Below are 12921 nucleotides of genomic sequence, written 5' to 3' on the forward strand. Positions count from 1 at the left end.
TTGGGACCGTGAGAAAAGTCACCACGTTAATTGGAGTGGAAAACAGTGTAGATTTACCAAGACAGGTGAGTTTGCTAGCATCGATCAAACCAAGTTATAAGGTTTCATACATAATACATTTTGTGCTTTCTAATTGATATTTATGTATTTATCGTCATGAACGTACACATTCGTATAATAGGCAAATATTACACATGTCAACTACTACTGTACGGTGGCAGAATCGCAATTCAGAGATTGTCGATATCATATTACGTAATTGCCGCATCCATAAGATTGTAGAGGGGATTTTGTGAGTGACGTAATTTTGTCTCGTATCAAGTTCGACGGCTGTGTACTATATGTTGTCCATTGTGTAATTGGATGTGGTCTATAAGTATAAGTTACTCACAGTCACAGTTAGAGATCACACCATGGATCCAGCATTACGAAAGGAGAGAGATGCTTTCAAGAAAAGAGCTTTAGCCCAACCAGTTGTGGAAAAGAAAAAGCCCGTATTAGAAAAATCAGAACCACCAAGGAAAAAGAAGAAGCCCATAATCTCTGGTAAATGAAGGCATAGGTCACTGTGTAACTTAGGACAGGTTATCGTTAGGCTTTCGCAGAACTAATTTGTTTACACGAACAAGTACCTAATACATATGCTAGGCCTACATTACTAAATTGTGCGAAATGAATAATTATTAACATTGGGCTATGTAGAATGATTAAAAATTGGACCTAGGAATACAGGAAACAGTACCGGTACGGATTTTCGTATTGTTGCAGTGTGGAATTGATAAACTTGTTAAAATCAATTCCACAGGCACTGGTATTTGAAATAGGCTAGGCCCCTAGGCTATCAACATGCTTTTTCAGTCACAGCTCAAAAATGTGCAGCTGATAACAGTTCCTGCAATAATGATCACAATCCAACCAGAGAAATTAAAAGATACAGCTTGTCAAAAGTTAGGTTTGAAGATGATGTGAACTCTCAAAGTAAAAGATTACTAATGAAGTCTAAGATTGTCAATTTGTCATTAACCTTAACCAATGCTCAAAAGTCTTTGAATACCACATGAGAACCAAGAAACTCCTTCTTGCGATGGAACTGATGTATCCCTCTTCAATTTGTTATCAATTTGGACGACGCAGAATGGAAATAATTTCAAAACCTTCAATTTGTAGAAGAGTACATACTGTACTTCTCTGGCTGCAATTTTCGTGAAACATTTGCTGACATACTGTTGGTAGAATCATATGATTATGTGTAATTGTATTCCTCGTTTCAATTTATCTGCACTGGATAAACAATGCAAAAGGTTATTCCGTTTTCGTAACTTGAAGTAAAGGTAAAATCATCAGTTCCTGGGCATTCCTTGCCTCTTTGGCTAGCCAAGGCCTAATTATATATTACTAGACTATTTAAAGCATCACAAGGAAATATAAAAAGCTAACAATAGCAATAAATTTGCCATTAAATGTTTCTCAAAAGTTGAATACTATTAATATTTTATGTGCTAGGCCTAGGTTACTTAAAACATCAAAGCTCAATTTCCACTTACTAGTGTGTATCCAATACATGAAGAAACATGCCCATCTTCTGAACTTTTCTTGTTGTACGCTATATACTTGTATTGGATCATAGGGTAGTACTTGTTACTATTGAGTGATAACTCACTAAAATTTTTGAAGGACTCAGCCATTTACTGTAATTTTTGGAGGAATCAGCCATTTACTGTAAGTACTGTAAGTTTTGGAGGAATCAGCCACTAACTGTAAACTGGCTGCTCCATGTACATGTACCTGTACCGTATAGGCATTATTAGCAAATTTTAAATACTTCTGCAGAAATTGGCTGGGCTTTAAAGGGATAGTCCAGGTGAAAATAAGTATTGAACTGATCATAAAAGAGTAACATTTTGTCAGCTAGCTGATGAAAATGTGCATTTAATTCCCGATTCATTCTTCTCTTTGCTGCTATTCTCGATTTCAAAGGCGCAAGCAGTTCACTGACAGGCATATCCTCTCCGGCTGGTTTCAACTACAAAGCACTTCAAGGCAGCTCAAAGTACAAGTTTGGTGTCCTGGCCAAGATTGTCAATTACATGCGGGTACCTCTTGAACTTGTGTTAAGGAAAAATCTGTTCTGTTATAATTTTTATGTTTTATGATATTTCGTATTCTCTGTGTGTTTGATGTGAGCGTCACATGATAGATTTCTTGTTTCTGTCATCACAAAGACGGCTATGAAGGTTGAAAACATTTTGCCCTCATTTATTTCTATTGCCTTCAAGGTTTTGTCTTTCAATTTGATTTGAATAGGGTTGTGCATGATGAACAAAACCAATATGCAACCTGCCGTATTGCTCTGCTGTATTGCTGTTTTGCTCTTTGAGTTTACTTTCATCCACCTCTAAGTAGTTACAAGTCCTCATGATCAAATCGTACTGTGAACTGATGTTGGTATTGTGCACTAGTTTTTCCTTCTATATTTCAGCTTTCTTTGAAGTACATCAACAGTACTGTCAAAATTCAGTCCTATTCACATTTCTTTCCTGCCTCATATCTACAGGTCAGACATCAGCAAGGCGACACCTATCCATTGTCTATCAAGGATGTATTAGACGAAACCAACCAGACGGATATTAGCCACACCCTCAAGAATTGGTTAATCAATGAAGTAAGTAAAACTCATTGCAAATTTTAAAAACCTGAAATAGGTGTCGGATGTTTTTAACCAGCAAGTAGTCAATGCACTGATTGATACTCTAAATGATTTACTTCTGAATATTAAACACTGATCATGAATTGAAGTTGTTTTCTTAGAGTTAACACAATATTTTTTCATTCAACAACTTTCCCATTTAACAAAATTTCCATTTCAATGGGACCATTATCTGTGGCTCATATCAGACATAGCTCTCTGTGAAGAACAACCCTCCCAAATAGCTAAGAAAAAATTGTCTCCTATTTGTGAGATATCTTAGCTTAAAAGTCATGTCTGGGAGATGTCATTTTGTAAATCTGTGATGTCACAGTACAACTAAGATGAGAAACATTTGACTTCCTTGTTGTTTTTTTCTTACTATTTTCAAAGTAGAATGTTAACAGTGTTGACAGTGAAACCAACGCCATCGTTAGGTCATGTTAAGAACTTCAATATTTAAGATTCAGCATTTGCAAATCCCATTTCCATTACACAGGAAATAAACATTGAAATAAATAAAGAAAAAGCACATGTAGCTCAACGATCAACGTCACATTTTGACTTGATCAAGTCTTCTGCCCTGTGTTCAAAGAAACAATAGATCTGCGATATCTCCAAAAGGGAATAAGATTTAACGGTTTTGGGGAAGTTGTTAATGACAGTTATCACTTAACAATGACAGTTAATGATTCTAGAGTTTGTGTCTAATGTAGTACTGTACACATATCAGCTGAATAAAATTACAGTAGATTTGTCTTAGAATTAATGTCTTCTTTTTACATCAGGCTTGGCTTTCTTTTACTTGAATAAGTTTTGACAATAGAAATAACTGATCAATCATTTAACCTACATCGTGAACAAGTCTCGAGCCGATTGCAGAAAAATATCGCAACCTACTGAGCAAGTTCAATAAGCTGATTTTATTGTTGTTAAATATTAATGTTTGTGTCGTTTTTTCTTCTTATTCACCTTTATTTTTTTTCTTTTATATGCCAGTAATCTTAAAGTGAATGTTATATGTTATGCTAGCACGGCATAGTGAATAGAGTGAGTGGAAGAGGAAAGGTGTAAAATTGACTGGCCAATTGTAGAGCCTTCCTAATAATTGATCTGTTCCTGATTGCAGGCACTTCCAAACAACCCAAAGATAGCATTAGAAGGTGGAGACTGTGTATACAAACCTCCCTTCAAGCTGCAAGGAAAGAAAGATTTGCTCCGTTTGTTGAATCGATACGACCAGCAGGGACTGGGCGGAATATTAATGGAGGACATCGTGGAGAGTCTTCCGAATGCTGAGAAATGTTTCAGGGTAAGCCACAATGGAAGCTTGCACTTGTACTTGGTTTGATACTTAACCATTCAAAGAATGCTCATTGCTTACTTCATGCAAAGTGTAAATTTGATAAGTATGATTGGAATTTAGTATTTGAAAGAAAATTTTGAATTTTAAATATGTGGATGATATTTTAATGTGAGGATGAAGAAAGGGGGAGTGGCAGGGTCGGGGTGGAGGGGGGGGGGTTGGGCAGGGGTAAAGAGAGACAGAGATTAAGTAAGTTGTAACTGCCTGGAAAATTTTAATCTTTTCAATTCAAACTATCCTATGGAGGTCATAGGTCAGTGGTGGTATATCCCTATAGTTCACTTACTACAACAGGTTTTGTTTTAACCACATGCAACATGCAACAGATACTGTAGAACAATAATCATATTGTGTAGTTCACTCAGGGGCGTAGCGAAGGGGTTTTTGTTGGGGGGGTGTGGAGAATTTGATTTGCCGACGGATCTGGAAGTGGTGACTGAAATGGGGGAGGGGTCTAAGGGGAGGGGGTGTCCCCCTCTCCTTTGGAAAAGTTTTAGGTTTGAAACGTCCTTAGATGCAATCTGGTGTATATTTGAAGTCAAATTTGATTTGCCGACGGATCTGGAATTGGTGACTGAAATGGGGGAGGGGTCTAAGGGTAGGGGGCTACCCCTCCTTTGGAAAATTTTTAGTTTTGAAACGTCCTTAGATGCAATTTGGTGCATATTTTAAGTCAAATTTGATTTGCCGATGGATCTGGAAGTGGTGACTGAAATGGGGGAGGGGTCTAAGGGGAGGGGTCTAAGGGGAGGGGGTGTCCCCCTCTCCTTTGGAAAATTTTTAGTTTTGAAACGTCCTTAGATGCAATCTGGGGCATATTTTAAGTCAAATTTGATTTGCCGATGGATCTGGAAGTGGTGACTGAAATGGGGGAGGGGTCTAAGGGGAGGGGGTGTCCCCCTCTCCTTTGGAAAATTTTTAGTTTTGAAACGTCCTTAGATGCAATCTGGTGCATATTTTAAGTCAAATTTGATTTGCCGACGGATCTGGAAGTGGTGACTGAAATGGGGGAGGGGTCTAAGGGTAGGGGGCTACCCCTCCCGTTTGGAAAATTTTTAGTTTTGAAACGTCCTTAGATGCAATCTGGTGCATATTTTAAGTCAAATTTGATTTGCCGATGGATCTGGAAGTGGTGACTGAAATGGGGGAGGGGTCTAAGGGTAGGGGGCTACCCCTCCCGTTTGGAAAATTTTTAGTTTTGAAACGTCCTTAGATGCAATCTGGTGCATATTTTAAGTCAAATTTGGCATGGAAGAAGCTCCCGTTCTCCTTTTCTCTTTCAGCTTTCCTTCTTTCTTCCCCTTCCGCTCTCTTCACCTTTTCTTCTTTTGCCGACAGACCCAAAATTTGCCGACAGCGACCAAATTATTGGGGGGGTGTGACACCCCCCCACACCCCCCCGCTCGCTACGCCCCTGAGTTCACTTTTCTTTCTTTAAAAATGATTATTGAGGTTATGAAGCTATGTCATCATTTATTGTGTACAATGGTCAAAGACAAATTTGCAAAGTCAGAAATACTTGGCCTTGCTACTTTCATTAATGGCTTGGTGATTACTAAGTATTGGTATGTGGCAATGTTAAGTCACCATGGTGATAGAAATAGAGCTGAATAGCAAAAAAATGGCCACAATGCCCAATGTTGTAAATAAGCCAACTTTCTAGGCTTTACCCAAGTGAAAATTTAATAGGACTTTCCTTCTTTACGTTTATGTTCATAAAATGTAAAGTTTCTAATTGGGTCTCCCTTTTGTGCATAATACTGAGCTTCAATGAATTTCCATTTTACTCCTTTATTTTAGATTCTGGGAAGCCGGGTCATCGTGGTTACCAGGTGCAATGATAAGAAGAAAGTAGTGTACTACAATGACAAAGCTTTCCTATTACAAGTCAACGAAGGTACACAGTTATTCTTTCTTGCCATTTATCTGTTCAATGAATTAGTTCATGTCTGATTTAACATTCTGAAGGCAGTTTTTCGGCATACACTTTGCACAATTTATCCATTGTCCGCTTTATGATCTGTTCAAGGATTTAGAAGTTTGAATTTATTGACAGTAAGCTGATGAATTCAGTACTGTATGTTACTTTACTGTGAAGCAATATTTGAAGCAATTTCCACCAAACTTCAGTGACACATACTGTGATGTGTAAGTAATATCATGGCAATTTTCTTTAGGATGAACGACAAAAATGTTTTGCTCCAGAATGATTTTATTCTGTACTTTCTTCATTTCAGATTCTGTAATTTCTTTCATCCCTAGAACACTCAAATTAAAAAAATTCCTGTTTTTAATTCCTTTAAGTTTCTTTATCTCAGATTAAAGACACATTCATGATTTTTGTCACTTACTTTAGCCTTGTTTTCTATTCTAGAATTTAGAGAATTATGGAACAGCACAGCCGTTGATTCAATAGACGAAGGGAAGATAGAAGAATATCTGAAAAAGCAGGGCATCTCGTCGATGCAGGACTTTGGCATGAAGAAATTTGTAAGTTTTCTTCTTCTTTTAAGTAGGTTAAAGTTTTTCTCCTTCACTCGCAACCTCTAGATTTGGTCTTCAAACATTGTTAGGTCTACCATTTTTGGTTTCGATGATAATCGTAACCTATGCAGTCATGCAGGCAGATTGCGTGTGTGGGCGTGTGTGTGCGTGTGTGACGCCCTGCTTGTAAACACGATATCTCAAGAAGGGAAGCTCGGAGCAATGTAATTTTTGGTGAGTATGTGTACCACATTGGGCAGAAGAACCCTAGTGTTTTTAGAGGTCAAAGGTCATTTGGGGTCACCAGTGGTCAAATTGTGAAAACATTGTTAACACTATATCTAAAGAGGGGAGCTTGGACTATTCTCATACTTGGTATGTAGTTGTGACACGTCGAGTTTAAGATCCCTGTCGTTTTTAGTGGAGATGAAATGTTTTTTGGGGTCACTAGGGGCGAAATTGTGAAAACCTTGTAAACACAATGTCTCAAGAAGGTAACCTTGCATCAGTCTTATATCTAGTATGTGGTTGTGACAAGTTGAATTCGATATCCCTATTGTTTTTTGGGGAGGTCAAAGGTCATTTGGGGTCACCAGGAGTCAAATTGTGAAAACCTTGTAAACACGAAAGCTCAAGAAGGGAAGCTTGGGCCAATCTGATATTTAGTATGTCGTTGTATTAAGTTAAGTTCAAGAAGCCTATTGTTTTTTGTGGAAGTTAAAGGTTATTTGGCGTCATGTTTTATAATTTACTGTATCTCCCACTGTCCAGCCTATTAGATAACATGTGCGTTAGGCCTCATAAGTGTTAATCCGAATTCAGACGTCATGAACAAATTGCCTATACCTATACTGTGCTGCTGCATATGTTGTTGCATTACAAAGGTATGATGTTTGTACATACGACGTTGCTATTGGTATGAAATATACCAATGTGAATCATGTGAATCCTTGTCAAGATTCAGTGCCACATAAAACCTTCAGGTTTGGATCCAGTTTGTTGGGGAAATGACCAAACACCGTTTACGAAACTTAGCTGTCAATTGGCCTAGTTAGAGTTTTATCACTGACCAATCTCATTGCGAATTAACTGTGTAAAATGGTTCGCTAGCCACACGTGCATTATGTACTTGAAGTTTTCATGTGCGGAGATTGTTCACAAACTTCATGGAGCATATAAACAAACAGGGAAAGCATCATTTTAAATCTAAAATAACAATTTATTACAGGAAACGGTTTAAGCTTACGAATTAAGTAACATGTTTCAAAGGCATTCGTACATATGTAGGGTTCAAATATTAATTTCTCAACCAATTAAAAAAGTGATTAAACATCGATATCACCACGGCTTGGTTATGCGGAGGCATTCCCCACAGAGTAGAGTATTTAGTACTAGTCGCCCCGGTTTAGACTACTAACAATAAACTGTGGTCATCCTCATCTGAGTCGGGTACAATTGGGTTCGTTAACACAAAAATGTGAAGGAAAAATGTTTTGTGTCAGAATACCAATATACTTAAGTTGGCCAAACAGCCTAAATTATTTCTTCAGGCATATCCTACATGCTGTCAGTCGTATTTTGCAAAAAAAACAACAATTTAAGGAGTTTTGAGACAAGTTTGCTGTTATTGCTGATAGTTTATTGGCAAAGATTTTCACTCAACCCAATTGCAAGTGGAAGGTAGATGCTCTTTCAACCCTTATATTTTCATTGCGTAATAGATCGCTTTGATTTAGTTAGTGTAATGGAGTAACAGCGATTATTTTTCACGCACCAATCTGCAGCTAAAAGACAAGGTAGATAATTTGGGAAATGTTCAAAGTCGCACTAATTGAGTAGTGTTCAAAGTAGCAGTGAGGTACTGTTGTCTTAGGACTCGTGCACACCTACAGTAGCTACTGTATAGTATATGCCTAGTACTAGAGGAGCCCTAATGTAACAGAAGCCAAGCTATCTTCGTAGGTATTTTTGCAGATGATTTTGCAGTAGGCATAGATGCTTATTTATGATTCTGTGACATGTTTTAATTTGTTCATCACTTACTTTTGGTGACAAAAAATTTAAATTTCATACTGCACAGAAACATAATTTTCCAACATAGCACAATGTATCTGCCTAAGTGCCTAACCTTTGTTCATAGAAAGTATTGATGCTGTAGATCTGTACTATGGAGACTTGAACAGCGATCATAGTGGCGAGTGAATTTTGTGTTTTGGCGAGTAGAGTTTTAGTCACGGTCGCCAAATAGCGAGTACTTTTAAAATATGTTTCGAGGCCTGACAACCAGTAAAGCATGATTTATCAGGGTAGAAATCATGGATACTTTCCATACATGGTATATGGATTTGCCATATTGAATACAGGAATCCTGTTGCTAATGAGGTCAAATATCATGTCAGGTCACTAGAGGTCAAACTCTGAAAACCATTTCACATGATATCTAACGATGGAAATCGTTGATACTTCTCATACTTGGTGTGTGGGTGCACCATATTGAGTAAAATACCCCTATTGTTTTTGGTGGAGGTGTGAATTGCCACGCACAGTAGTCGGACCTGGTGTTATCAAGCCATAGGGTAATTGACTGTACATCAAAATAGTGGTTTGGGCCATTTATATTGTTACAGCTATTTCTGGTTAACAATCAGAAGTCTAGTGCAATGAAGCCATCGAAACCTCATTGCATTTCGCATTCTGGTTTCAAATGTCACCCAGCTGTAAATTGTCACTGCCATATTTCTTATGAATTCATAATTCATAGTAACCAAATAATAATTCATAGCAACAAATACGTAATTCAAAAATGAATTAATAATTCTATCAAATGCCAATTGTTTTAATATATGTCACTAATGGGCTTCTCTGCATTCAAACTTTGGGTTAGCATGGACTTGTATAATGGTCATAATTGAAAGGTACACAAGAAAGTGCTACCTTCCAGCTACAGTAAGTGTCACCGTATTACTGTAGATGGCATTTTGGTGATTATTTCGGTCAGTGTCAGTGGTTGCTGAAGGCAGTAGTTCTTTATGGTGCTCACTTCCATTGTATTTTACAGCAAAAGCAGAAAAAGAAACAACCTAAGAGCAGACCTCGGAAATTTAAGAAACTCAACGACCACATGGGAGACGTCCTCAGAGACTACACAGAGGACGATGTGAAGAAGCAAGCAGCTAAGAAGTGAGCTAGACTTCCAAACCATGACGGTATTCTGCAATGTGATAGTTGCTCATAGAAATGACCAGGTAGCTCAGCAGATATCACCGACAAATGGACGGACTGACGGATGGACGGACGGAGGGTTACAGTCATTTATAAGTAAACGATGTAGATGAAAGTACAATGTCATGCTGGACGTGATAAAACTTTCAGGAGCGGACAACGTTGATGGAGACAGAACCCAGTTGAGGCTGGAATAATTTTGTTCTGTGGGAGGAAGATGCAACATGCTGAATGTAACATCAGATGTTGCGACGTGAGATACTGGAGATGCGATGACGGAACGTAAGATGCGACATGATGATCCTTATAGTAAGAAAAGACATCATGACAATGCTGTAGTGTAATACATCAATGTGATCACAACAAAGAATCATTGGAGGTTTCTTGGTTTAATCATTTGAAAATATTTTAGGCATATGACTACTATTTAACATCTTTTACACTTTGTTATCTTCTAAAAACATATTTCAGTTTTTTACCTCTTATGATATTTGATGGAAAAATCCAGGGACCTTCTGCTGCCAAAACTTTTCTCTACCACTAGACCATTATGTGGGAGATGGCTTTTGCTTGCTTTTCAAATATTTAAAGATCAAGTTGTTGGACTTAGTGTTTTTATAAAACATTTTCTCCACTGATCCTTGTCAGGGAGAGGGTAGCTAGTCAGGGGGGAGGGGTGCCGGCGAATTCCCTTGGCCGCTTGGGAACCTTGTCAGGGGGAGGGGTGCCGACGAAGTCCTTTTCCAGCGATCACCCACCTGGACTTGAACCGAGCCGATCAGAAATGTCTTATCGTACATTGGTACTACCGATTACACCATTTTAGTTCCCAATGAATAAACTTTGTTTCTTATCTTTATACTTCCACGTCCTCCAAAGAACAGAAAATTAAAAGGCTCTGGCTGGACTTGAATCATTGTGATGCATTCTCTGGGAATTGAACCCTAGACAAGGAGTTTGTCTTGCTCGTCAGGTACAGAGCACTACTACTGTGCCACTGTAACAGTTGAGAAATAATGCTCGTTTCTAATATTTAAGGTTCATAATGGAAGGAAAGATGTATAAGAATAGAAAAAGGAAAACTGCCTTCACTGGGGTTTGAACCCTAGACATTGAGTTTGTCTTGCTTGTCAGGTACAGAGCACTACCACTGTAACTGTTGAGAACTAATGCTCGTTTCTAATATTTAAGGTTCATAATGGAAGGAAAGATGTATAAGAATAGAAAAAGGAAAACTGCCTTCACTGGGGTTTGAACCCTAGACATGGAGTTTGTCTTGAGAATTAACCACTCTGCCACTGTAACTGTTGAGAAATAATGCTTGTTTCTAATATTTAAGGTTTGTAATGGAAGGAATGAGGTATAAGAATAGAAAAAGGAAAACTGCCTTCACTGGGGTTTGAACCCTAGACATTGAGTTTGTCTTGCTCTGCAGGTACAATCACTAACCACTGCGCCACTGTCACTGTTAAGAAATAATGCTCGTTTCTAATATTTGAACCTAACAATGTAAGTAGACTTAAAAAAAAATATATACGAAAAAAAAGCCAGTTGGCTTTGTGATTCCTTGCCATATACTTTGCTCAATATTTCAAATAAGTGAGGCAATTTTTCCAAGCGAAAAAGTAGTGAGAGTATTGGAACCTCTGGATAACAATTGTGAGGAGAACCAGGAAAGACTTCATCACACCAGGAGTTTCTCAGGACAAGAATGTTATTGATGCTGCTTTTTGGTTTCGATGATAATGGTAACCTTTGTAGTCATACAGGCAGATGAGAGAGTGTGTGTGAAGCATTGCTTGTAAACAGGATATCTCAAGAAGTGAAAATTGGACCAATTTCATATTTGGTGTGTAGGAATACCACATTGAGTAGAAGAACCATATTGTTTTCTGGGAGGTCAAACATCATATGGGGCCACCAGAGGTCAAATTGTGAAAACATGTAAACAAGATATCTCATGAAGGAAAGCTTGGGATAATCTCATATTTAGTACCTAGTTGTGACACGTTGAGTTCGAGATCCTTATCATTTTTGGTGGAGATCAAAGGTCTTTTGGCATTACCAGGGGTCAAATTGTGGAAATCTTGTTATACTTGGCATGTGCATGAATCATATTGAGAAGAAGTTTATAGTTTAACGTGGAGGTTAAAGGTCATCTGAGGTCACCAGATGTCAAACACTGAAAACCTTGTAAACACTATATCTCAAGTTAGGAAGCATGGAGATTTTTTAAAAGTGGCATTCGGGTGCGTTATATTGAATAGAAAAACTAAATTGCTTTTGGTAGTGGTCAAAGGTCATCTGGGTCACCAGCAGTCTGGAAACCATTTAATCATGATAGCTGTTTCTGGTGAATAAGCAGAAGTCTATTGCAATGAATTAATCGAAACTTCAATGCATTTTTGCATTCTGGTTTGTTACTTTCTCGTAAGATCACAATGATATATATTTCTTCCGGATTCACAGCGATTTGGGAGAGAAGAGATTAAACTATGTTCAAAAGTTTGCATAAGTAGTACCTGGTGGAACCAGCACAGCTATTATAGGATACCTGGAGGTAATATGCCATTTGTTGTGTGTGTCAATAATTCATCTTGTGACTCAAAATCTGATTTAAAAGGTAGGCCTGTTTTTGTTCATAAACTTGATAAGATCTTGTTCACTGTCACATGGAAATGTGATGTTTAATATGCTTTTTTAGGCAATTTTTGTTTTTTTGTATTTTATGTACAGAAGGAATTATTATTTGCAAGGAGCAGCATAAAATGCATGAAAAGGATGTATCATTTGTGTTGCTTGTTTCATCTTAATTTTTTTTTTAAAATTTGTATGCTCAGTTGTAATGTATTGTTTATCAGGTGATTTTTGTTCAGAAAACAAATGTGTACTAAATGAATTTTCGAGGTCTTAGCCAAGGTAGACATAAGTCATTCAGTTCTCAGTATTTTAGCAGTAAAGAGAGAATGGGTTCAGTTCTAAAGATCAAGCTAGACCACTTTTTTTCTCTGTGATCCTGTGGAAATAATAAATGTTGTAACCGGGGTAACAGAATTTATGACTTCTAACGAGTGTTCCTAATGAGATGGTTCTCTACATAGTAGTCATTCTATTACTGAAGTCACTGGAACAATAAAGCATTCTGTTATCCCACACTTATTAC

At 37.7% G+C, this 12921-nt stretch overlaps 1 protein-coding gene across 1 annotated transcript; it reads left to right on the forward strand.

Annotated features, from left to right (window-relative positions):
• Positions 1 to 348: 348 nt before the first annotated feature.
• On the forward strand, positions 349 to 12540 carry LOC139966890 (general transcription factor IIE subunit 2-like). The gene is made up of 7 exons (XM_071970350.1): positions 349 to 546; positions 1978 to 2093; positions 2555 to 2662; positions 3816 to 3998; positions 5853 to 5949; positions 6427 to 6542; positions 9595 to 12540. The coding sequence occupies exons 1-7, from the start codon at positions 414 to 416 to the stop codon at positions 9718 to 9720; spliced, it is 879 nt and encodes a 292-aa protein (XP_071826451.1). The 5' UTR covers positions 349 to 413; the 3' UTR covers positions 9721 to 12540.
• Positions 12541 to 12921: the final 381 nt, after the last annotated feature.

This window comes from Apostichopus japonicus, chromosome 4, assembly GCF_037975245.1.
Source record: "Apostichopus japonicus isolate 1M-3 chromosome 4, ASM3797524v1, whole genome shotgun sequence".
Classification (NCBI taxonomy): domain Eukaryota; kingdom Metazoa; phylum Echinodermata; class Holothuroidea; order Aspidochirotida; family Stichopodidae; genus Apostichopus; species Apostichopus japonicus.

Coding starts and splice junctions, on each gene's coding strand:
- LOC139966890 (XM_071970350.1), top strand. CDS start 414: ATGGATCCAGCATTACGAAAGGAGAGAGATGCTTTCAAGAAAAGAGCT. Junction 547..1,977: donor GAAGAAGCCCATAATCTCTG/GTAAATGAAGGC, acceptor TCGATTTCAAAG/GCGCAAGCAGTTCACTGACA. Junction 2,094..2,554: donor AGATTGTCAATTACATGCGG/GTACCTCTTGAA, acceptor TCATATCTACAG/GTCAGACATCAGCAAGGCGA.